Source organism: Eucalyptus grandis, chromosome 1, assembly GCF_016545825.1.
Source record: "Eucalyptus grandis isolate ANBG69807.140 chromosome 1, ASM1654582v1, whole genome shotgun sequence".
Taxonomy (NCBI): Eukaryota; Viridiplantae; Streptophyta; class Magnoliopsida; order Myrtales; family Myrtaceae; genus Eucalyptus; species Eucalyptus grandis.
The window spans coordinates 41867258-41893618 of NC_052612.1; the positions used below are offsets into that span (position 1 = coordinate 41867258).

Sequence of the window (26361 nt, forward strand, 5' to 3'; positions counted from 1 at the left end):
ATCACCAGTTTCATTTGTTCTTATAAAATGGAATTTTGTCGTAATGTCAACGGCTTTATCTTTTGGCCATATACAGCCATCCACATTGTATTGCGTGGTTTCGTACAAGTGATGTAACCCCTCGTGAGATTGTGGCTGTAATTGCACCCGAGCCCAAAACCTGGAATTTGCATTACCCAACGGCTAATCATCACAAACAACCATAAAAAGAATATACGATGGATGGCCCTTGATTCCTGAAATAATATGACAAAATCCATTCTCGTGTTAGAACAATCCTTCAAACCCTAATTCTGCATCCTAAATAATATGCATCGGTATTCGTAAAGAAAAGTCGCTTTCATTGCCTATCTAAGGTACTCAAAACCCGCAAAATTAGAAGTGGTTTAGCCCGCCCATTGAATAAGTGGATCGTTGATTGGAAGAAAAATTCAACGAAATCCCAACCGGGATCTAATGTAATATTAACTACTTTTATAACAAATTTCGGTGGCTACGGTTCACATCATAATGTGTAAGGATTGAAGGATTAGGATTGTAATATAAACACACCATACATATATTATTGACAAAGCAACTGCCACCAATCAAAACATTATGTCATTCACATAGCCAACCCCACGAGGGCCAGAATTAATCACTAAGGTTAGAGGGTTCGGATAAGATGTAGCTCCCAAACAGGCTTAGGACCTTAGAAAGAGCAAGACTTAGACAAAGTCTCTTACTTAAAAAGCATCTCAAAGATACTGGAGAAATAACAAATTGAGGAAATTTACGAGTTTCAATGCATTGGTTGCCCTTACGCAGAACCAATGTCTTGAAAGGAATGTCAGCCACTATCTTGGGCGATGATGATTTGCGCATAGGGTAACGATTAGATTCCAATGGAATCGTCTTTATCCGCAACAAGCATATTTGGAATTTCTATTGCCATCCACCGAACCCCACTCTAAAAATCAGGATTGTCGAGAACTTTATTTTTATTTTTATATGAGTAGATTTGCTTAGAACTTGCATTGCTCACAAGGTATTCCAAATTTGCATTTCCGATCTGACAGCTCGGCGAAGAGCACTAATCGTGTCCTTCTTAGTTAAAGAAAGAAATTTAAGGGCTTCTTTTAATATGTATAGCTCACACACTTTGACTTTGACAAAAATCAAAACACCCCAAACTTCCACAAAATGCAAAACATGACACATAAATCTATGCATAATTATTTTATATTTCTTTGAAATTCTATTAATATTTGTAACTTTATCTTTCGCTCTTGCCTAAACTTATTAGAATCACTTTAACACGATCAAAGAAAAGATGAAAAAGTCTAATGACAATTAAGGTAGCAAAAAAAAGGGGTTAACACCACTATTAACAGGTCGAGCCCATTATCAAACTACAACTTATTTCAACCTAATAAAACCTACAAAACAAGGCATCTTACCCGATAAAACAAACTAGCACAAAAACATGTAAAAGAAGAAGAAAGGCCCGAAGAAAAAGAAGGGAGGGGAAGAAGAAAGGAACGGGCTGAAAAGCTCCTTTAAGGGTCGGCGGTCAAAAAGGGTAGGCCAGCAAAGGAGAGCCAAAGAGACAAAATGCAAAGGAAACGAAAGGAGAGGGAAGAAAGAAAGGGAGAGGGAAAACAAAAGGCAAAGCAGGAGCAGCGGAGAGAGAGAAAAGAGCCTTTGAGGTTCTTTGACCCTTTCGATGGGGGGATGGAATCAACGCGCACACATGGACGACGCTCCATGGAAGTGCATGTGCCTTTGCGGATTGGCCCCCACTCTCACGATCCCTTCCCTCCCGGATATCGGTCAAAACCGACCCGCATACGCCATCCCTTATGTCACCTTCGATTTTTTCACGGTCCATCGAGGAGAGTAGACACTAGAGGCACTTACTTTCTTTACTTTCTCTCTCTCTTGCTTTGGACGGATTCGCGGCGGTGATAGGCCGTGGGGGCTGGTGAGGGCCAGGCCTCTAGCATTCGGTACGACTATATTAGGTATTGCATAAAAGCGTGCTTTAGTCTAGACTTCTTGGGCCCGCCATTGATCGCGGGAAGTTTGCAACGCAAGACTTGCGTGGCTAATGACGTTCTTCCGTGCCGCGATATTACCGAGCGGTTTGAACATTCTTGATTATTTTGATTCAAGTGCGACATGTATATGCTCAGAATTAATTACATTGATTTAATTAATATAATGACATCGGATGGTTACATTGTACTTCGTAAATTTTACCTGTTACATTAGGGATGGTGTCTTGTGTGACTCTCATGTACCAAACGAGGGACACATGGTGAACCCCATCTCCGCTTCATCTCTACCCAAAGAAGAGTTTTGGGGTCCCATGCCAACCACCGTCTATTTAAAACTCTCCCTCTCAGTCTCTTCCACCTCAAATGGCCAAGTCAAGCGACCGCCTTTGGAAATTCAACATTTCACACGGCAACATCAGCTGCCATAAATGGCGATCGAAGCTCCAGCGCATTGAAATCTTGGAGCGGTTTCGTTGCAGCTGTAGCGACAGATGAGGACAACGCGTGGCCAAGTCCACATCACTCGCGACCGACGGGAGCCGGAAGTGGTTCTCGGGTTCACTTTACCTTTCTTCCCTAGCCAAGGGCATGCTCGAGTCATTCGAACGGAACGAAGAAAGATGGGTCGTTTCGAAGAGTAGTAGGATTAGCTCGCGAGGTCGATAGACATGGAACGATGAAGCATGCGGAGCCCGACACGTCGATTTCAAAAAGGACGCGTTGAAACGTAACTGTCCCCCAGGATTGGATGCTTGATTTGGTGCTACATATCGGAATAGTTATCATCATCCATCCGCCCAAGCCACCTAACCCAAGCGACGCGTCGTTTGGACTTTAGAGAAAGGCAAAGAAATGCGTCAAAGTGGAGAATCCGAAACGGAGAAAAGGGAGGAAAAGGTTGACACGGCCGGCGAAGATTGCTGCACGTGTTTCGACAATCCAAAGTCTCCCCCCGCCATCTCCTTTTGCGAATGTTTACGTAGGACCTTGGAACTGCATCGGAATCGATCCGTTTGTGGTGTTCCTTTTCCTAACACATCTCCGCGGTTCTCATCAAAAATAAGCAACCCGGGTCGGTTTCTTCTTTTGCAAGAAAACTAGGAGGTCAGAAATCATCTTGTTGGCATCAAGAGAAAAAAAGAGCGCATACAGAAAGATGAGGTAAAGCAATGTAACTGCATATCAAGAATGTCCAAACTTGTCATGTCATGGAGCATGGGCTATAAACAGCAGTTCACAACTCATACGTTATCCTCCAATTTGGATTTTATTATATGCAAACGTCTATACATGCCAGCTAGAAGCATGATCGATACTCTCCCATCTTGAGAATAAAAATCGAGAACAAATGTTCGAGACCAGTAAATACATGTTGACCGGGATGATGTAAATTAGAGTTCCTCTACAATCATCTTTCTGGTTACGACGACCCAACCAATTACCGGAAAAGTCAGATTTACCTCCCAATTTGATGAAACCTGAAAAGCTAAAATCCTAAATTCTAAGTACCTCAAGGAATGTCATATTGAGCTAAGGAATTTCGAAGCTTTCTTGAGACTTTGCGCTGCGAGAAAGCCCGATCATCAGCATTCAATGATCAGCAACATGATCCGGTGTTCTTAACGTCCTCTCACTAGCTTTCATGACAGAAAGTACTTGCAAAGTCTCTCCAGTACAATGAGCGGAAACTTTCAAACTAGCGCCGTCCATTTGCCCAATGCCTGTTCTGGTTCCCGGGTCTCATGTGTAGATTTCTGTGGCCATGCGACTGTTTCGGGAGATCATGCAAATCCATTACCTGTATAGTCCGCTGCTTCTTGGCTGTTCAGGAAAGAAAGGGGCACAATTAAATCCAGATAAGGCCAAACAAGAGAAAATGTATTTTAAATACTAAGATCGAAATTTAACGACACGCCTCCAATCATCGCCGCTCCGATTTCATGCCCCGATGAAAACTTCCCTCTCTTGAATTTATAAGTTTGAGGCAGGATTTAACCAAAAACCACAAAATGACAACATAAATCAAGGACACTTACCATTCTCAACTTGTTGATAACTTTCCTGGAGCTTCCTCTTCGTAGCTTCAAGTTTCATTTGGACGGCAACTTCTATTGAATACTTGGCGTCCTAAGAGACAAGGAAACAACAGCGACATCAGATAATGCTTGTTGTAAGCAACAGACTTCAAAAACCTGAGATGCGTCCTTACATCTTTCTGATTACGGACCATTCTCCTCTGAGCGGAAGTCCTCTCCAATTTTCTCAGCTGGAGCTTGGACTCTTTGTTGACCTTTTGCTCTGTAGTGAGATTTGTATGTCTACCCTGCCCAGCATTAGTGTTTGAGGGTCTATTTGGCTTCACAATGTCTTCTCGCTTCTTCAAATGTTGACTACTGTTATCTTTGAGACTGTCTTTCACTCCATCTGGCTTTCTCTCTCTTCGTTGCTCGCTCACATTTTGCTTCTCTTGGGACGGTTTTCTTCCATATTCACGGTTCTTAGCAGATTCTCCACCAGTACGAGGATCTGGAAATTTAGCATTTGTACAGAAATTAATCTAAAGAAAGGACCAATGGAAAAAACATGTAGCAATAGAGTGAATAAAGTTATACTCACTTCCGTCATCATCCATGCCATCGAAGAACTTCACAAAAGAACAAGCCCCGGACATGCAAAGAAGCAGAGTCAATAAGTTCAGAGGCAATGAACTTCCTCAAATAAAAATGCCTCTAATATGCGAGAAGAAATTTTTACCCGAGATAGCTCCATTGTAGATGTGTGAGGAGGCAAAAATGCTCCCTCGTCCAAAGGCGGAGATGGAAGTCCTTCCTCTTCCTCTCCCTCTTCCTCTCCCTCTTCCTCTTCTTCATCATCACTTGACGGGTTCACAGAATCAGGGGTACTCCCTGCTCTCGCACAATAAATGAGCACTTAGAACCCGTGCAAGGGACATGAAAAACTAGCCTATCTTTTCTTAGCAATCAGAAAGTAGGAAGCAAATCTGTACCAGCAGGCGGCGCACCCTGCATCCACTCTTCCACCATAGTCTTCCACGCCCTGCAACAAAAAATAAACAATCAATAAATTGATCTTGCAAATGAGAATTGATACCACTTTGATACAATCCGATAAGAATACAGAAAAGAACTGATATTGATGCCAATAAAACTGAAGGCCGTCATTTCAGAAAACTATTGGTCCGCAGCTAGTCACCACTTACCAGCCATACATGCTCGGTTCTTACATTACCGAGTCACTAGAATTTGGATTTCATAAGACTACAAAAGTTATTCTTCTTTGGACCAAATAAAGATGACAGTATACTGACTGAAGTTCAGTGACATCTGCAAGAGCTACGGCTAGTAATGACTATTTGTCACCTAACTAATGTCTCAAAGACATGATCAACATAAAATGGACAAAGCTATTGCCAAAACCAAACTTATCTAAACAGGAGCCACCGATATGTAGCACTTAAAGACAAAGCAACTGTTAGCACTCGTACAAATTGTGAAAACATGAGTCAGTTACCAGACTCGTCAAGAGCTAAATCAAAATGCAATGAATGCATTGCAAGGTAGGGAAAAAAAATTTCAGTTCTGTCAAAAGATTTCAATTCATGCTGTTTTTCTACAAGGATCTTACATGATAAGAGTCTGAGAAAGGCGTCTGATTGGCTTCGACTTGTGCTTCCTCAGAGGATTAACAGCTTTCCCAATCCCAGTTGCCTGCATAGAACCAACAACATTAACACCAGGCCCAGAGCTGGAAAAGAAGTAACTAAGCATGACAAGCCCTAGAACTGCATAGAATTCAGGACAAAAGCCAATGAACCAAACCTTCAATATCCCCATGGTTAAAGCCATCAATTGGAGCCGCCTCAACGATTCGTAAAGCGCTGATTCAGACTGTAATGTCGTCAAAGCAAGTGTGTCAGATTAAGATGACAAAAAGGAATCATGCAGTTCCCAGAATGCTAATATTTGCAAAGATAAACAAGGGAGAAGTTTTACCTCCTCATCACTGTTGAGCAAAATCTCTTTGATCCTCAGGACCTCTTCATGAATTTGAGACTCCTCTTCCATCTCATCTGTAAGTGCCTCGGCCTCTCCATAGCTGTAATTGCTCTCCTGGTTCATGAACAACTCACCATGATCATCCCTACTGCTATTCACTTTGCTCTCTTTGCTCCCACCAGCCTCGAAATCACATCCCTCCCCAGCAATTCCACCCTTCAACTCATCATCCTCATCCCCGCTCGGCACTGCCAGCTCAACCCGGTCGCAGCCCAAACACCGGGTCAACCGGCACGTGAACAGCCTCTCCGCGATGCGATCCCTCCTCAGCCTGAACTCTTTTGGGCAATCTGAGGCCGCCACAATGATCGCGCGGTCGATGATATCGAATATATCGCAATTCGCGGTCCTAAAGTAATGCCTCCAATAATCCAGAGAGTCGGACTTCATGGCCATGGCTCAAAATCAAGGCCAAGAATCGATTCTTGCAAGGCCAAGAATCGAAGGAACGGTTTCAGGTCAGTAATCCGGAAGCTCAGACGTCCTCAGGGATCATCAAGAACCGACTTTCATGCGATTCCGCAGCAGCCCAGACACGACTTTGGGGGAGCAGCTTTGAATTTTTTGTTCTTTCTCCCCAGCTCCACCAAACAATCGGGTAAAAGAATACTAACGTAGTATAGAAGCAGACGCTGGACCCAGGAAATCTCAAAGAGCTGTTCCCTTCCGACGATTAGACGAATACCCAACAATCCCAAATCCAGGCAATCGATCGGGAAGGGGAAAAAGATCAACGCCCCGCGATTGGCTAAATTATTCCACGTCCAGTCCAAAAAATTGACTTTTTCCCAATGCCGAGGTTATTGCCGATGAGAAAAGAATGGATACGTCAGATGGGTAATCGATAAAGCGGCCGGAGACGATCGGAAATCCAAGAATTTCAACAATCAATATCCGACGAGACCCAAGACAAGAGCGGGCAACCCAAAAAAAAAAAAAAAAAAAGAACAAGAAAAGGGCAGATGCGAGTTCTTGGATTTCGACAAGATTAAAACCCAGAAAGCAAATGCAATTTTTTCTTCCCCCCGGGAATCTTCCTCCGGGGAAGAGGCTCGGCGACGGCGAGTGAAAACCGAACACTGGGAAGAGGAGAGAGAAGGGATCGATGAGAGAGAGAAAGAGAGAGACGACAACGACGATCGGAGGTTTTCCGGTTTTCCGGTCTCTCTATCTCCTTCCCCCGTTCCCCGTTCGGTCCGACGCAAGCAAAAGGCCAAAAGGGAAAAATGGAAAATCGGAAACGAAAATTGCCCCAGGATGCTGCTAAAACTAAAGGCCAATAAGATTTCCAGTTTCCCCCTCCGGCCCTTTGCCTTCCCTCACCTCAAAGATCACCGTTGCTGGGAAAGGGAAGAGAAATTTCTCGTGGGGTTTTTCTATGGAGATAAAAATTGATTTTTCTTTTCTCCCTTTGTCGTTTAGTGGCGCGGCTCGACCGGTCGCCATGTTCGCAAATTTTCAACCGAGCTAAAAAAATCCAAATACACGTATACACATATATGTGAATAGTGAACAAGAAGAAAATGGCATAGAGCAGCACCAGAACAAATACCTGTCGAGCAACGGTTAATTCAATGATCGCAATAACAAGGGTTAATAGGTAACATATGTAACGTCTTTACCTCAAAAGATTTACGTAAGTAGATAGAGTACGTCAAATCTCGATTGCCCTGAAATGGCGCGCAACGATCGTGAATAAATGCGATTATCGCCGGATCGACACGAGTTATATATTTGTCATTTTTCTTTTAATAGTACGTGAGGTCAAGGTAAACAGGTAATCGAGAGCATTGAGTGACTTGACTATTTCCATAGATTCGGAATAAGGATTTGCAAAACGCCTGAACAAGAAATGCCATCTATTTTGTTTGATTCGTAATCGATATTTCCTTATTAAGTGTGATCAGCAAGAGCTCCGAATGCCCTAATTACCAAAAATGATCACAATAATTAAATGACTTCATCAATTTTGTGTATTTCGGCGAGATAAATAACTTTATTTGGACAAATGTTCACTTTTGACGCCGTTTGGGACAGATGTAATTAATGAGACAATCTCATGGAATTAGAGATATCTGGTCATAATTGAGCAGGAGGGGGGGACAGAATTGAGTGGTGCGTGTTAGGTACATGGGGCTGAGTCGAGTAGGAGGGAGATTTTGGTAATAAAAATTCCCTCTTTATTCCTGGCCTTTTCATTGTTTATTTTTATATTTTAAAATATCATTTTTTTTTTTTTACCGTCATTGCATTTGAAAATGACGAAAAACCCAAAAAATAAAAAATAAAAGGAAAATGAAAAATAATTTTGAAAAAAAAAAAGGAATTCGGAGAATTCAAGGAGTGAACCAAAGAGTGGGGGTCCCCCTCCTGTCTGTAACGGACGAGGACCTCCGCGTCTCGGACCGTGACGGGGTGATGGGGAGAGAGAGAGATAAAGGGACGGGGCGGTGAGGCAGTGGGACGGGGAGGGACCACACGTGCGCAGTTGCGTGTGGCGCTTGAGGCGTCGGATGTGCTCCACGTGGTGAGGAGCAGCGTACTCCATGCTGGTCGGCTGGGTTGTGTGGGGACCACATATTCCCTTCCCTAATTCGTGATTCCTCCCCGAGTAGCCATTTCCCTGTCCCTACCCTGGGAATGTTTTTTTTTTTTTTTTTTGGGCACAAATTCGATGGAGGAGAATATATAAAAGTGGATTTGGCAAGATTTTCCTTTGCTATGTATATTTTGGCAGGAATTTGATTGAGCCCTATCGACGCCCCCAAAAAGGCCCGCTTTGATGTCGAAGAGCTAAAGTTAGGGAGATTCGATGCCATCAACCGTACATTGATTACGTCTTTGAATATGATATAAATTCAAGTTGATATTGATATAAAGTGCTGAGGTTGTAGAGACAAAGATAGAAGTAAATGATATGTTGTTCGGCATGTTTGGTTATTTACCGATTGATATAGCGTGTCGGGCTTTTATAAGTAAAGGAGTGTACAGTATGATGACTAGCATATGCGATTTATCTTTACTATGAATGCAATCAATGATCAGACACCAACATTGATATCGAGAGGCTAATAGAATTAAGTTGACAAGGCAGCGACGGTTTCTAACTATCAATTAATGATGGAGTCAATGTTAGTCCAAGTCAGAAAAATTGTAATTAGCTCATGAGGTTTAGTCAAAATCGGATTGATTGTGAGGTAAAAATAGCGGGAACGGATATGTGATTTTATTTTCTTAGTTGGAAATAGTTATTAAAAATGTCAATTGACGGGTACAGTGTCAAGGTTGAGCTCGTTAGATAAGAGAAATCATCGCCATCAAACACATGAAACCAAAATCTGATCTCCATGAGCGGAAATCGTTTGATCATACAAGGAGAGCATCTTAAAGAGGAAAAGACACAAACACGTAAAAAGAGCAAGGTTCACTTTTGTCAAAACACTTTTACTTCCTTCCAATTCATTTCCAACCATTTTTCAACGATATATTTCCATCCATTGCAGTTGTTAAATTTCCTTTTGTGGATCACGCTCTTGCTCTTATTCTATCGGAAAGCTTTGCGTTATCGTCCGTGGATTCGTTTCATCGGTCTTAGAACCCAATCATCAAGGTTCTACATCCTTTGTCAATGCTCAATTTTATGTCAATTTGAAATGCAAGAGCTCTGAAGTTTGACCGCATTCACCGATCAGTCAAAGTGCGATAATTTCCATTGTCAAGTCGATGATTCGAGCAGCGTGATTTTCAAGCGAAAAAATTCCCAGTAAAAACAAACTTTCTAAGCTTCTATTTTTTCACCTGATTAATCCTAATTAGTGTAAATGGGATAACAAGTTATAGGAGGCATCAACGTTCGGTTCGGTTCAATTCTCGATAACCCTTTGCCTCTATATTTTGATTCGATAAAAAGCTTAAATATTGATTTTAGTAGATCTTTGGTTGATACGTAGCTCGGCTAGTGTATGGACACCGGCCGTGCGATTAGATTCTGTTTTTAACACTTTGATCACGAAGCTGATTAGTGCCATACGATGCTAGGAGATGCAGAAGCATCTCTTCCGTATTAAAACGAGGTTGCGAAGATATGCCCAATTTATCTTTACGATCAAGTAGTACTTATGTTCGATCGAGCACTGATTCGGTCCACGATCATGCAGTCAGTGTTTTGATTTCGTGCTCTAAAAAGGAGCACTAGAATGAGAAGAGATGAGGATGAACGAATTCTGTCACTTTCCATCCCCAAGTGGAGAGTAATATAGCAAAAGGGATCTACAATTTACGGTGGGGGTAAGATTTAAAAGGTGGTTGAAGCAATTTAATATCAAATCACGCATTCATTTAAAGGAAAATGAACCAAATGTTTCATAAACTTTAATCTAATGTGTAATATGATCATTGAACCTTTAATTTGTTTAATGTAATTCATAAACTTTAGTCCAATGTGCAATGCCACCTTGAACTTTCAATTCGTTCAATATTGAATCATTTAATATTTTCATGTAGTTAAGGGACTGATTTTAATAAGTATCAAAAGTCTAGGAATCACATTAAACAAATTAAAAATTCGACGACAATATTACACATTGAGTTAAGGTTTCGGGGGCCGCATTGAATAAATTAAAAGTGCAAATCATGTTACACATTGAGACTATTTGTATTTGTATCATCATCCTTTATTTAATAATTTAAATTGTCAGATTAATTGATGGCGCTTCCATGGGATTTTCATGCCCCCTCTCGCCTAGCTCTCTTTTAGGACGTTAAAAGCATATAAAACCGAGAACCTTCAAATGCGTCGAAATACATGCACGTATATTGCATGAGTAAAAAGTGAAAATATACACACGAAAAAAAAAAAGAAAAAAAAAACGGAGCACTGACCTGCCCGGCAAAGTGTTTTACAAGGGCAAAGAGAGTTGGAGAAAAATTAATGTATGCTTTCTCGTGCAAGGCTAGTTGGTGAGACTAGGTTCAACTACCTCATTCAATTTGGGGGGCGTCGAAATTTGAGATGGCAAAATCAAAATTCTCCAACGAATCCGATGTATTTGTAAATTGTAATGAAATTGACCGACGTGGTAAACAAACTATCGACTCGGAAGGGTGGCGTGTGCAAGTACGTCATAGACATTTTTGTGAGGAAATTGTCCTGGATTATTTTTCGAGCTTGTTGTTTATATTTTTTTACTCGAGAGATTGCGTAATTTCTTTCTCACTCATCAAATTAAGTCAACTTTTTTTTCAGTTATTTAAGTCATTTCAGTTAATGCGTTTGGGATTATTAAAAAATAAAAAAATCTAGTCTCGTTAAGTGGTGAATTAGTGACTTTTTTGTGTGTGGTCTTCTCACATGGGACTAACTTGGATCGGACACCACCATAAATTCTGCGGCCGGAGCTTAACAGATTTAATAGGGCAGGATCATAAAGAGAGAGCTAAAGTCCAGGTCAAAGTCAATCAATATTTGTAATTGAATCGTTTTTACTTAAAAGCATAAGTCAATGAATTTTAAACCATATCAATTTTTTAATGTGCAGTTTCACCTAACATCCTTTACAAGCGCTTGGAGAACTCGCTAGTAGATGGCAATTAAGCGAGGTGCATGAAATAACGATGACTGTATAATCAAAAAAAAGGAAAATAAGCATGGCATGTTGAATATTCAAATCAAAAACCTAAATTGGGTAATGGAAGGAGTAAAGGTTTTACAACACTATATGGTCAGTCATTCAGAGCCAAACAATTGGAATGGACTACACATAATGGCAATGCATACCGGTAATCTCTATAGTAAATTAAATTGGAGTAAGCACATCTAGTAACGCATTGACACTAAAATGCAAGATGTTTACGAGAAACATCAACGGAACACGAAAGCTAATAGAGAGTGATGGGAATAACGAGTGGGACAAAATCGAGAGAGAGTGTTATGATCAGAATTATTGACCTAGATAAAAATAAAAAATAAAAATAAAAAATCCTAAAATTTTAAAACGGTAACAAACGAGTCGACGAAATATTTGTAGCAGAATACTACATAAATCCATTGAAATGGGAGAAGTCATGTGTAGGAGATGCATGTGACCAGACAAAGGATTTCCTATTCTGAAGAACTCCCTAGAGAAGGTGACAGAAAAGAGAACAGATTCCCCAATTTAGTATTATATTCAGTATCATAGCAATCATAGTAATTTAAGATAATGATGTTCATACTTGCATGTCTATATGTTGCATGTGCCCTCGCCTAACTTAATCCTCCCTCATTTACACGTGTTATTCTTTTCTTTTTTTTCTCCGGTACCAAGAAACAATTGCGATTCTTGCACCACTTGCCATGCGCGAACGATGGGAAACGAAGCGGAATATGCCGGAAAAAAGGCATTTCCATTTGCGAGAAAGAAGTGGACAACAAAATCTCAATCGAACCCCATCCTTGGATTTTGACCGAACGACGAGGGCGTTTTTATGCTTTTCGGGAATCGATGATGGCTGGTTCGGTTCCTGTCTTAGAAGACTTGGATGTAAGAGAAGGGTCATGATGGTGGATTGTCTAGTCGTTGTTCTAGTTCTTTTTCAAATGATCGGTTAATTACGGTCGTGCCTTTGACTTAAAAAAAAAAAGGATCGAATTGAGAAAATGCTAAATCTACCTTCATAATCAAACACTATTTAGAGAAAATTATCCAAAAAAACTTAATTTATCATACAACAATCAATTCGGTCCTAAATCTTTCACTTGTGTTTATTTAATTATAAACCTTTCAACAATTTATCAATTTAGCATAAACTTTTCAATTATGTCAATTTAATTTTAAACATTTTTATAATTTGTTAATCTAGTCCTAAATTTTTTTAACATTTGCCAATTTAGTCCTAATTGGCTAGAAATTATTAATGTGAGAGTCTAGTCATTGCCAATTATGCTACATGGTATGGTCGATGTGGCCAATTTTTGCATTTATTTATTTATTTATCTTTCATTTATCTTTTATTCCCCTCCATCGACCTTAGTTGAGGGCCACCCTCATTGACCTTGGGCAAGAGATGCCTGAGGCTTGTGCTTGTCTTAGCAAGGGCCACATTCGTCAACCTCAGGTGAGGGCTGAGGCCAGCGACCTCCTTGTCGATGGCAAAAAAGGAAAAAGTTAAAAAAAATTAAAAATTATGAAATTAAAAATTGCAAAAATGATCCATATTAACACCAATTGTATCATGTTGTCAACGCTTTTTGAATAAAATTCATCAAAGAAACTAATTAACAAATCATAAAAAAGTTCAAGATAAAATTAGCACATCTTTAAAAGTTTTGTGATCAAATTGATAAGTTATCGAAATGTTTAAAATATTTAAATTAATACAATTGAAATGTTTTAAATTGAATTAATGATTGTACGGTGGGTTTTCGATATTTTATACAATTTTTCTACATTAATTTTTAACAATGTTTTATCATCTTTAGGTTACTGAATGCACGAACCATCCAATCATCGTCTGGTGAGTTCGTGGCCACAGAGGAATCAGCCATCGCGCATGCAAACTCTATCCGCGTTTTTGACGTGGCCGTTCTCACAACCCGTGACCAGGAAACAGAAAAAAGGATGTTCGTGTAACTTTCGTACTGAACCTCGGGGATGACGAAACCCGCTTCCGGACGATGAGTCTCGTCCGCGAAACACGTCGTTCCGATCTGACACGTACGTACTCAATTGGACTCGTCATCTCCGCCGAAAAATTAATATCAGCACGAGCTTTTTACGGGACGAGTGAGAGGAAAAAAAAAAAAAACTCCACAACATTGCAAAGCTAACGTGTTTTTGACTTTTCTTCTCGGACGGCTCGTTGCCGGGGCCCTTCGATTGGGAGATGTTTTCGGGAACGGGACAAGGACAACTCTGCGAAGCCGGAATCGTTCTAAACGTGTATCACAATGGTCCTGTCTATGCCACTCGTGAAATGCGTCCGAAAAATGGCGATTAATTAAAGGACGTGATTTGGACAGCCCGGAATGATTAGCTTGGAGGATTGACGTTCGAAATCATGGGTTAGGTATAGTGTAAATTATTTTACGTTAGGTTAATGATATTCTACATTTGTACTCTTAATTTATAGGGAGAAAAAATGTAATAAATAACATTATGCGCCTTCAATAGACCTATCAAACGGGATCTCAATGTTGAGTGATTTGACCCAATCTTCTTATATATTATGCAAATTCAATGAGTCATACCTAACCGTACTAGATCCGTGATTCATATTTAGTAGTTTTTATCCCTAAATGGTTGCATTTCAAGAATGGACAATTTCATTTTTAATTTGGGTTGAAAGTAATCGGTTGATTGACCCATTAATATCCTTCCCTTTTTTTTTGGCTCTATTTTCCAAAACCTATTTATAATCTATATTTTGATATTAAGTGACTCGCATATGATTCATCTAAACAAAAGTGAGTTAACACATGCATCTGGGACCAATTTTAACAACTCTAAGGTCCCTAGGGCTCCGGTACACTTTCTCGCGCAGTACCAAAGGACCATAGCCGAGTTACGAGGGTTGCAACTTGGCAGTGTGGAACAAAGGTGCTGTGAAGCGCAAGCAATGACGTGAAATACTTTACGCGCGAGCTGATTGAAATCTGATATAATATAAAGTTCGATGTGATGGAAACCGCCAACCGTGGTGGGTAGCAATTAAGCTGACCAACCCCTCCTCATTTGATGGGTAGACGTCCCTGTTTATCCCTTGGAAATCAAGGGACAGATTCAGCGCCGCGTAATCCCAATCAGATTTTACCTTAATTACAAGCAACGCTGACAGGTTCGACTTCCTCTTTCGTGTGGCACTGTCGGCGGTCTCTATCCCGCCGTAGCGTTCGTGGAATTTCGCGCCTATTTTTATGTCCCGGGAGGACAAGACCTTTTAAACTTTTCCTTAAATGGGGGCGAGAGCATGTGCTTTGATCGCGTCTTTTCCGAAGTAGCCGTGCTCGCGTCTCTTCGAGTTTTGGACTTGCGGGGTTGAGCACCCAGCCGGCCGCCTGTTTTGAATTCTTGAGATTTTATCAAATGATTTTTCTCATGTGGTATTTCATGAATTTGTACGTAAATAGTTACACCCACATGCACATCTTATGTCAACGGAAATGTATTTCGGCGACGTCCCCGCTAGAAGAAGTCCCTCATAATTAAAAAAATTCGCCGTCCACGAAGTCAAGGAAAGCCAAGTCTTCTCCAAGTTCAATCCAAAAGGAAATTGATAAATTCCTGGTCAAATAAATATAAACCAAGACCCCTCTTTGAAATTTTCAGGACAATCTTTCTTGTTTTGTCTTTGTTCATATTTGTAACCAGTGTTTATAAATTCTAAAGATGTATCGGCACGACGTTACGTTGTGCACATATGGCTCGCGACATTCACGACGATCCCGATTGCTATCTGCTTGCGATTTTGCTCTAATGTATTGATTGAGCCCAAATCAAGACTTGAAATAGTTAGGGCAAAATTTGTAATATTTTTGCTTTTAGGAATAATTTGTGTCTAGAAATAGGTTTTTTTATTTTGTTTTTATTCCCTAAACTAATTTACGAGTAGAAAATTACATTTGATATGATCCTAAAATTTTTATTCTCAAAATAAAAAAAAGAACAAAAAAGCATGTAATACGACCTTCAAAATTTTTTGTGACAAGGAATTTGTTATTTTTTAATAATTTTCTAAGATTTTCTATTTTTTAATTTCTTCTTCCTCCTCACGTCAAATGACATCATTTAAAAAATTATTCCCTGCAATAATTTTTTTTACATTTTTTTTACTTCTTAATAGATTTTTTTTTTTTTTTTTAGTTCTTGTTTGCGTTCTAAATATATATTTGTTGGCTACTTTTCTATTGTGAGAAATAGAAAAATTAATTGACGTAGTTAAATGGATTTTTTTTTTTTGGGAAAGAAAATAATAGAATAATAGACATCAATCGGCCGTATTCTGACATTTTCTCTTAACTAAACCAATGTCATCATTTTTGGAATTTTTCCAAATGCAATGAAGCGAACTTATTCATCTTCATCAATTCCGGATTAAAAAAGAGAAGTCAAAGTCCATCTCTTCAAGATAGAAGAAAAGAAAAGGGTCGACCACCGCGTTTAGCCTTGCTGGGTCGAACATGTGATATCGCGGCCAAACCCCAATCGGATTTACCTTGATTGCAAGCAAAACCGAGAGATTCAACGTCCTCTTTCATATACACTGACGGGGATCTCTATCCCATCGTCACGTGACTGTAATTTCGCACCATTTTTAAGTTTTTGGAGGACAAGACCTTTCTCATTTTTCCGTAGATGAGGGAGAGAACACATGATTATTAGATCACATCAATTTCGAAGTAGTTATGCTCATGTGTCTTGTTAAGTTTGTTAAGTTTTGGACTTACTTATGGTTGAGCACACAATCAACCACCAATTTTGAAATCTTGAGTTTCTAGTAAATGACTTTTATCATGGTAACGTTGATGACATGATATTGCTTAAATTTTATATGTAAATGAGTATAACAACATGTGTATCTTTTGTGGACGGATATGTATTTCCAAAAATCATAATAATGATGTCAGAAACACGTAATTTTTTGCTATGGTACAACTCGGTAGCCTGAACTTTATATATTTCAGCGATCCACTTACAAGAAGAAGTCCCTCGGATTTAAAAACTCACCGTCCACGAAGTCAAGGAACGCCGAGTCTCCCCAAAGTTCAGCCAAAAGGGAATTGAAAAATTTCCAGTCAACTAAATCTAACCAAGAATCCTTATTGAAATTTTCACGACAATCTTTCTAGTGCTGTCTTGTTCATATTCGTAATTAGTGTTTATAAATTCTAAAAATGAATTGGTACGTCGTGATGTCGTGCACGCGTACAGCTCACCGTATTTACGGCGATCCCGGTCACTACTTGTATGTGCTTTTGCTTTGATGTAGCGATTGAGCCCAATTCAAGGATCGAGAGAGTGAGACATTGACCGGCCGGCGGCTTCGACAGCTTCGCTTCCCCGAACCATTGTCATTTTTTTGCAATTTTTTTTCCGAATCCAATGAATCGAACTCGTCAATCTTAATAAATTCCGGATTAAAAAATATTATTCCTTAGACATTTATAGGTGGGTCACTTAATACACCGACAAAGTCAAACTCCATCTCTTTATAGAAAAAAGAAAAAGTCAACCGCCGCGTTTAGCCTAGCTGGGTCAAACATGGGATATCGCCGGTCAATCCTCGAAGTTCAGCTTGACTCTGTTTCGAGAAACCGCGGGCGAAATAAAATACCGGAAAAAACGGGTAATTGACACGTGCGCGGGCACGTATCTAATAAGAACGAAGAAATTTGCGAGGAGGGTAATTGGAAAAAATTGTGGTGGGAGGATAGGGATAGGGGTGGGGACCATCGCCGAAAAATTCATTCGTCAATACGAAAAATAATACTGCCAGAAAATTTATAGAATCATAAAACAAGATTCATTCATGAAAATGGTTAATTTATCGGGGGCGGTCATGGTCAACCGTCCTATGCCAAGGGGAGATAGCATAGCCCATACATCAACGATTTGTCCGTCGGCAGCTTGCTTATCATTTTGAGTTAAGTAATTTTCATATTCAAATTGGGATAAATATACGGAGTTTTCAAAGATTAATTGTTAATTACAGATCGTGCGAAAGGGATTGGTATTTTTAGAAGCAATCGCGTGTGTTGACGATTCTTTCTGCATCTGGTCAACCATTACAGCCCATCATACTTAACTTAATGCCTGTAATACTTATATTTACAACAATGAATATTTAATTTCTTTTTATTTCTATTATTTTAATTTACTTTAATATAATTTAATCATGTTGACAGAGTACAGGCCAAGGCAAACTCTGCCGACCTATTAAGTGCTGAGCGAGTGGGCCTCACTTGATGAGATTTAGGACATGGGCCGGGCCGGGCCGGGCCTTTCTAGAAATTGTTTGCATCCAAGCTGTTTTTTAGTTTCTAATTGCCGAAAGTTCGATTCTATCACCATCTCTAAAAATTTTCTTCCGAACCAAGTAATCTCCTTGTTGTCCCGAAAGAGGAGGCCATCCGCCCCCAGTAGACCTGGCTTGCCATGGAGCACCCGCTTCCACCGGCATCCACTTACACCGGCGACCGGCATCGACTTACACCGGCGAAGCAACGGTGGCGGGCCCAAGGAAAATAGTCACGTTCAAGTCATGTGGCTCATTTTTTAAGGCAATTTCCGTGATGTACAAAAGACACAGATCGTTCTAAACCCTGTTGGCTAAAAATCATGGGGTTGCCTTTTTGAGAGTTAGTGCGATCAAGCTCATGAATGGATAATGCCCGACATGTCGCTTTTGCTTTGGACGAAATATAATGTATATTATAGCCGATTAAGTGGGTTTCACGAGCTATAAGCTTGCTGGATTACAGATTTTTCAAAGGGCCCACTTTCGAAATCATTGCTGCTGAGGCGAAATTTTCGTGTACATATAGTCCCCACAAGTCGAGTTCTTTGACTTAGCTGCTAGATTTATCCGAGGGTTCGCTTTCCATGTCAAGCGAAAAATTCAAATAAAAGCCCAAATTGGGATGGTTTTCTCAAGAAAGGAACCAGAATAGATTCTGCAAAATAAGCACCCCAAATGACCAAGTTAGTCTCACATAAAGGATCTGAATTCATCGTTGGCTTATTTCTGTTAGGATACACGTGTGAATTATATTAGGAAGTATTACATTGGAGAATTAATGTGCCACAAAGTATTTAATATATCATAATTGGTCCATAATTCATTGTTTTAAGTTTTCGAGTGAATATTTCTTTAATTGGACATATTGACGGGCTTGAACTTAGATTTTCTCAAGGCCTTTCTCCTAGGTAAAGGTATTGGATTTCTACCGTGCACTCTTAACAATTCTGGCAGGTTAGAGTAGGGGCAATCTTGTTCAGAATTTTCTCATTGACCTAAATCGAAACAAAATTTTGTGTTGGCCAATCGAAATGTAGCCAAAACAATAGAAACCAAAACGCCCTGAATTGAATTAATCGAAGCTGTGTGGGTGCACACTGAGTTGCGGGATTTCTTGGTGTGTTCATCATTTTGGTTAAGAAAATTAGATGGGCATGACAGAGAGAGAGAAAGCCGTCTCTCCCACTAGCAAAGAATGTGCTCGAGTTCTTTGATAGTGGCGACAGTCGGCAATGAACCTATCGCCGTCTTTCAATCCTAGGCCCAACGGAAGATAAACGTGTCGGTAGGTTTGAAAAATTTGCTGGCAAGGAGGGGAAAGTTACCCTGTCAATGTCTTCTCCCTGTAGAAGATGTTGCTTCTTGCGTCTTTCCTTTCTCCAAATGTCTCATCGTCTCGCGAGTTCGATCGCCTAGCTTTGCAAGTGAAAGATGGAATGCAGGATCGAGTGGGTCAAGCTCCATTCGTTTTCTTGCCATTTCTTAGTCCAAAGCTGATGGTAGAATTCAAATTTGAGACATGATAATATTCTTTAATGAATTATTTACTTTACAATATTTCTAATGATTACTGGCAAGAGTTCTCCAAGATATGACAAAATCTCAAAATGAAAATACTAGATAACAATTTTAGTATTTCTTCAAAAATTCTAAAGAAAATGAAATGATTGGAATATAATACCGTATATATTAAGTTAAAAGTACTGAACAAAAATCTTGAATACATAATAGCAAATAAATATGTTTTTACAGCTATAGACTTTCAGAGGTTAAGAAGGTAGTCTGAACAAACATAACCTTTCAAAAGTTATAAGAGCGCCTAAAAACCATTAGGCTAATATATTAAGATTCGGAATTAAATAATTAAAAAAGATCACAACTCTACTGTGAATAGTACTATTAAAATAGTGTGACTGTTCGTACGGTTAATTTTATTTTTTACTTTCAAATTTGATTAGTTTTACCTAATGGTTATTGGGCGCTTTTATAACCTTTCGAAGGTTGTGTGTTGAAGAAAATTGTGGTGGCCCAAACACTATGCATCTCCACAGCTTAAGAACCTGCTTTTTCTTCTTCATCTTCTTCACGTATTGGTACTGTTTCCAATAGTGATCACTACCATGTAATCCTTCCTTTAATAATTAGGATTTTTTTTATTATTTTCGATGAATAATAATGGTCATTATTTGTTCCTAGATTAAAAAATGATTAGGTTTTTTCTTGAATTGTTATCAGGAAATAACTGTGTTACTTTCGTTATTTCTAACTTGTTTATATTGCCGGCCAAAAAAAAAAAAATTGTTTATTAAGGTAGAACCAAAATGTGTCATACAATAACAAAATAGACAAAATACGTAACTACCATTTAGATACGATACGTATTGTCTAATGAAAATAGTGCAAAACTGACACTCATTATTTGGCGGAAACGAACATGGCCTTTCATTAAGGAACGTTTAAATAACAAAAAATAAGTTAAGTGATTTTATTTGTTATAAAAAAATACAAAAATAAATTAATCCAGATGGTACCTAAGTAATCACCTTTTTACTTAGGGACTAATTATATAACTGGATTGGCTTCATATTTTATAGAACTATAATTTAGTAGGATTATGTTATTTTTATGGTATTATGTAGTTAATTTCGAGTAGGACATCTTCTCTTGATTTACAAGTTTTGGTTTCAATACAGTATTGCTTTTACCTAGATTAAGATTTTGGTTTTATTGTTACTAATATGAATCTCGTATTTTGCAGAAGTTATCTTTACCTTTGCAAGGAAGTTAATTGAATTCTAGTTTGATAGCTACAATATCCGCGAGCCAGTTGCACCTTATTGAAAAAAATAAAAAAATAGATGCTCTCTTTTGTTTTCTCTGTCCCTTTCAGTGGAATCGCAGGGTCGGTAAATGATCCAGAAAGTGCTGCATCTCCCCATGTCATCGATCTCACTCAGACGGAGACTAAAGGCTTGAGAAACATCGGCGGTGTGGAGGTAAAAATAGAGCTTTGTACACGGGGAATTTTGATTGACAGACGAAAGGTGAGTGATTTATTGTGTTTCGCAAGGTACATTACATTTATTGTTTTGTGTTCATCGACCGGCAAAATCATTGATTTTTTATTCAATTTGGTGTGGTTGACAGACTAATCAGGACGTTATGAAGCTGGGATAATTCCTGAAGAAACCGAGAACAGAGATGTTAGTGATTATTCACACTAATGTCTCTTGGCTCTCTGTACTTGAGACTTGGTTTGGGATATGCTGGCCAAGCCTTTTCTGGCACATGTTCCTGCGCATCGCACGTCTGATCTGATCAATGCGATACATAAAAGGCCATGGGAAGGAACTCCGTATAAATGTCCCCTTCCTGAACTACCTCTCGCCGGACGGCAATGCACTCGAGATGGACCCGCTAATCGCGTTTAAGATATCGCGTGGCTTTGTTACCATACACCAGAGTCCACTGTGATCCTAGCCCACACAAAGCCTATGGATGTTTATCATCTAATTTCAGGACACATTCACGCAGCATACCATCGTTTCTTGCCCAATGCATATCAAACTCCGGGTTTCATAGTAGTTACTCCAGCAGGGGTGGGGGAACAAGCGGTCCACCTGTGTTATAGTTGCTACTTAAGCTAGTTACGAGCTTTCCTTCTCATCAGTCATCAGTCATCAGTCATCTCTAAGTGGATTGTTGGTAGCGGCAACAAGTCGGAACGAAAGCAGTGATATTCCTATCTGCCATTAACTAAAATTGGTGAAATTTAATGATCATCAAATCAACAACCAATCGAAAATACCTACTTACTCCTATAACCTATTTCTTTCTATCACTGTCTCATTAGAAGGTTCAATGCTTGGAAAAATTAATAAGTCAAAACATTTTTACTGCTTGAGAACTGAAAAACTACGGACAAAAAAAAAGAGTTGTTGTCCCTCTGTCTTGATTTCTAATATGAATGAAACTAAAATATTCTGAGGATATGCGCATTGTTACTAATATATATGCTACAGCCTACAGAAAGCACCATAAGAGAAGCAAACATTTGATTTTGGAAGAAGCCAAGAAATGCGAATTGGAAATATGATGAGTTTGATGTTTCCTGCTAATCAAATCGGATGCAATCAAATTTTGTTTTTCCATGGCAGACTCGGACAAAAGCCCTTCTGGCAATGGCCTCCCTCCCAGAAATGAGCTGAACAACACTAGCGATCTCGCTGGCCGCGAAAATGGCGCTTCATGAGACGTCCCTCTGATTGTTGCATATGAAAATATATCTGCATACACTTGCGTCCACCCAGCAACTTGTGAAAAATTAAGAGAAGGGCCTCAGTTTCGTCAATTACCTATTAAAATCAAGGAGAGGACTGATGTTTATGAAAGTTATTTAGTGAGCCGACCAGTCTTTCCTCAAACCAGACTCTGAAAAGCACAGTTGTGTTCAGTCCAAATTGCTTTGCTAAGTTGTTCACAAGAGTCCTCGTTCCGATTAATGGAACAACAGAATTTTGATCCCCGCTGTCGATATTTTTTAACGAAAAATCAAACCAACGTCATTGTTGTTCCTTATGCAAAAGGAAGTGATATACCAAGTCTAAAGAATGCTCTATTGTTTGCTTACCTGTACACTAAAACGCGGATTTCTGACTTCATTAATTCCCCCAAAATCGAAATGGCGGATATCCCCAGATTTTGCATATCATATTTGGGAACCCTGTAGCACACAAGAACTATGAGGGAATTCAGACAAAGAGGCGTGTCATTTAAGGAAGAACCCAAGTCAAAGAACGAAGGATTAAGGACTAGTCAATTGAAAGTTCTGAAGGAACCACTTCATAAATGGACTTTTGGATCATCTAAGTCATTTAAATCGATTAACTTTAGGAGGAACCAATCATATAGTCCCCTTAACGCAACAAGGTTCCGGAGAATCTTGTCTGGAAATCGGGAAAAGTGGATATACTTTGACAAGACTCAACAAGATTAGTGACTATGTCATTTAGCTATGGAATTGTGCCACTAGAAAATGAAGCTTCTAAGGAGTTAAGTCGATCATTACTCGCTGCAAACTGTCCATGTAGAGATTCCAACGAGCCGAGCATGCGGAGCCTTCTGCACTTCTTTCCTGTTCAAGTAGTTGAGGGTTTCGTCTTCTACACATACATCTATGTTCTCTGTTTCTTGCTGGAAGCAGCATAATCACAAAAATTTAAAAGGCTGTGAAGGGGGAAAATAAAAAAGTCCATCAGAATGGATGAAGAGGCTCACCAGCTTGTTCAAAACCGAGGACTGAAGAAACTGCCTACAAGCAAACATCAAGAGTGACACCGTACGTATCAATCAATCTGCTTATTTCCCTTGATGCTTCGCTGGCAACACGAGAGCAGACAGGGGTTAGGGGGCCGCTTTGTGCTTGTCTGCGAATTTGAGAGTAATTACATACTGTGTTGAAACTTTCGTTGGTTGCGTCTGATATCAATCCATGAAACCATAAAAACTCCGCCCGTGAGTTGAAATCGGTGCTGAACTCAAGAAGTGGATTCCCTATCTAATGCAAGCATAAGATTCATTCATCTCAGTCAGTAACAATCTAATGAACGGGAGATGCCAATTGAAGTTTGCAGATTTTTCTGTCAAACTCACGGCTATTCCCTTCAAATTGAACAACTTGGACTGCACGATGAGCATTGCAAGTTGTGGAACATAGCGACCTGGAATGAGTGAAATTAGATAGAAGTTAAACTTCTGCAGTAAACTTCTGATTCACTCAACCACACAAATTGGTGTTCACTAAGGGCCTTTGTGTTCTTTTTTTTGTTATCCGAGCACAATTTCTGTTCTTTTGTTTTGAAAAAAAAAGAATAGAATCGCATTTGTTTACACTTTTGTTCCTAACAAAAAAATAGATTTATTTATTTATTTTATTTCGGGGAACAGAAACAAGAAATAAGATAAACTTGTTTCTTGTTCCGGAAACACTTTCGAGAAACAATTTTTTTCTCTTCTATTTTTTCCTTCTCTTTCTTTTCTTCTTCTTTTCTTCTTCTTGGCGATCGGTCGTCGAGGGCCGGCAACCCGCCGGAACGTCGCTGTGGTTGGGCAAGGCCGCCAGCCCTCGTTGGCCGGTCGCCGCCATGGCTAAAGCCAATGACCGGCCAAAAGGAAGAACAAAGAAAAAAGAAAAAAGGAAAAATTAAAAATTAAAAATTAAAAAATTAAAAATTTAAAAAATTAAAAGAAACAAAAAAATTATACAAGTTTACCAAATATGTTTCTATTTTTTCTATTTTAGGAAAAAAATTATACAATTTTACCAAATGCGTTCTTCTGTTTAAAAATTGTTCTCCGAAATAGAAATATATTTTTATTTCGTTCCCTGTAACAATTTTTGGATAGAAATGTTACCAAACGCACTCTAAATCTAAATCACTAGTACACTTGCACAGTTCTCTCCCATGATGAATTAATCTCTCATTGTGTTCCGGGAACTTTTCCAACCAGCTGCGGAGGAATGCGACATTGTGGATTGCTGAAATGTGGAAGCATTGTTTAGCTGGTATTAGTACTTAAATTCAACTTTAGGTTACTTCTCTAGATCATCGCTGCACTTTTTATTTATTAAAAGTATATTGCAATTTGCAAGGAAAATAACCTGTCATCTTGTCGTCGACAGAGTTATAATAAGAAGTATTGACAGAGTAGGAGAAACCAACTCCTGCAGGAGATTCCAGGTACAACATGTTTGCTTCTGCAAATAAATTGAAAAATGCAAGCATTAGCCAGGTACAGAATCTCTGATGTAGCGAATGTAATCAATCTCACATTCATGCTTGAAAATAATATATTTGACACAAGGTCCAATTCAATCTCCTATCGATTTAAGCTTTTGCAACGAGAGACAACTTGTTCAAATGCGTTCAAGCTGCTAAGAGTATACGCTCAACTTTTTTTCCCCGCCTTTGTTAAGGGAATTTACGCTGACTGTTATTCCGCCTATAGTCATTTTTCAGGAGCACATCTCCACTGGGCTTGAATGGTCCATGTTCACAGAAAGCATCAACTCCAGTGGATGAACAACCAGGCCCTGCAAAGTGCCAACCCAACCCAAAAGCAAACTCCAGTGTTTTTCAACATGCTCATTTCATTTCTCACCATCATTCACTCGAATTCAGTTCAGATGGTTTTACCTCCGTTGAGCCAAAGTACGAGAGGCTTCGAAGCCAAATCGGCTTTGGCTTCGGCGAAGTAATAGAAGAGAGCTCTCTGTTGCTTCTCATCTACGGTGATGTACCCTGCATACTGGCCGAAGCTGACCTCGGGCTGTCCCGGCAAGCTGACGATTTTGTCAGCATCAGAGGTGGTGTTCAGTGTCGAGCTTGAGCATATTCGGGTCAGTGTTACACCGAGTGCTGCATAAGCCATGGCACTAGTTGAGGATGCATCGCGAGCAAGTGAGAGAGATAGAGACAGAGGGAGAGAGTATAGAAAATGCCAGCGGAACAAAGAAGTGTAGATTACTTAGGTGAAAACGTAAAGACACCAGAGAAGATTTTCCATTGCTCCTTGTCCACACGCAATGCGCATGAGCTTAGGTTTGATCCAATATCTAGATCCTGCGGAAAGGAAAAAGTATTTCAATTCTTCCTTTCAGGAAGGGAGAGATTAGGAAAATACTATTGATTGCAATTTTCTTCGGATCTAATTTCAAAAAAGGCTCGAATGGTATGATCCCTTCGTCACTGTAGAATGAAAGGGAATCTCATAGTTCTTGATCTGTGTCGTGACGTTGTTAGCCACTCCATTTTGGTTTTCCATTGAGGCGGAACCTAAACATGTGGCCGAGAGATAATTATCCACACTCTGATAAGGATTGTTGACCAAGTCAATGGCTAGAAGTATAATTGTCTGGTTTTTATGTAGAAGAGGGAAGTCTTTTATTTATATGACATGACCTGATATATTATCGTAACGTTTCATGTGAGGGGCAGTTACCTCTTATTTAGATAATTTTTTTTTTTTGTGTGAAATAGATCGGAAATGATTTATGTGCTTGAGACTTTTTATGTTTTTTCTTTTTTCAGAGTTCAAACATGTGCTGTGGTAAAATTCAAGGAGAAACTTTCCTGGTTTGAAAACTATGAAGAGCTGAGAAAATGCGGGTTACCAAGTGACCAACTCCTAGAAGAATACAAAGGATGTCGCCCTTTTCAACGTTGGAAAATCACCCATGCGCTTTGTCCGCA

The 26361-nt window shown here is 39.4% G+C and overlaps 1 protein-coding gene and 1 pseudogene across 1 annotated transcript; both read right to left on the reverse strand.

Annotated features, from left to right (window-relative positions):
* Positions 1–3268: 3268 nt before the first annotated feature.
* LOC104443860 (probable mediator of RNA polymerase II transcription subunit 26b) lies at positions 3269–7474 on the reverse strand. Its single transcript, XM_010057415.3, has 9 exons — positions 6053–7474; positions 5879–5947; positions 5685–5767; positions 5047–5096; positions 4794–4945; positions 4656–4683; positions 4249–4565; positions 4076–4166; positions 3269–3860 (listed from the first exon to the last, which is right to left on the reverse strand). The coding sequence occupies exons 1-9, from the start codon at positions 6509–6511 to the stop codon at positions 3736–3738; spliced, it is 1374 nt and encodes a 457-aa protein (XP_010055717.1). The 5' UTR covers positions 6512–7474; the 3' UTR covers positions 3269–3735.
* Positions 7475–22125: 14651 nt separating this feature from the next.
* Positions 22126–25540, reverse strand: LOC104414277 (annotated as a pseudogene).
* Positions 25541–26361: the final 821 nt, after the last annotated feature.

Bases quoted from the DNA above. Each gene is read 5' to 3' on its own strand.
- LOC104443860 (XM_010057415.3), bottom strand. From the start codon at position 6,511: ATGGCCATGAAGTCCGACTCTCTGGATTATTGGAGGCATTACTTTAGG. The intron at 5,768-5,878 runs GTTTGGTTCATT...GGTTCTATGCAG, and splicing joins TAACCATGGGGATATTGAAG to GCAACTGGGATTGGGAAAGC. The intron at 5,097-5,684 runs GTAAGATCCTTG...TTTTTGTTGCAG, and splicing joins CTTTCTCAGACTCTTATCAT to GGCGTGGAAGACTATGGTGG.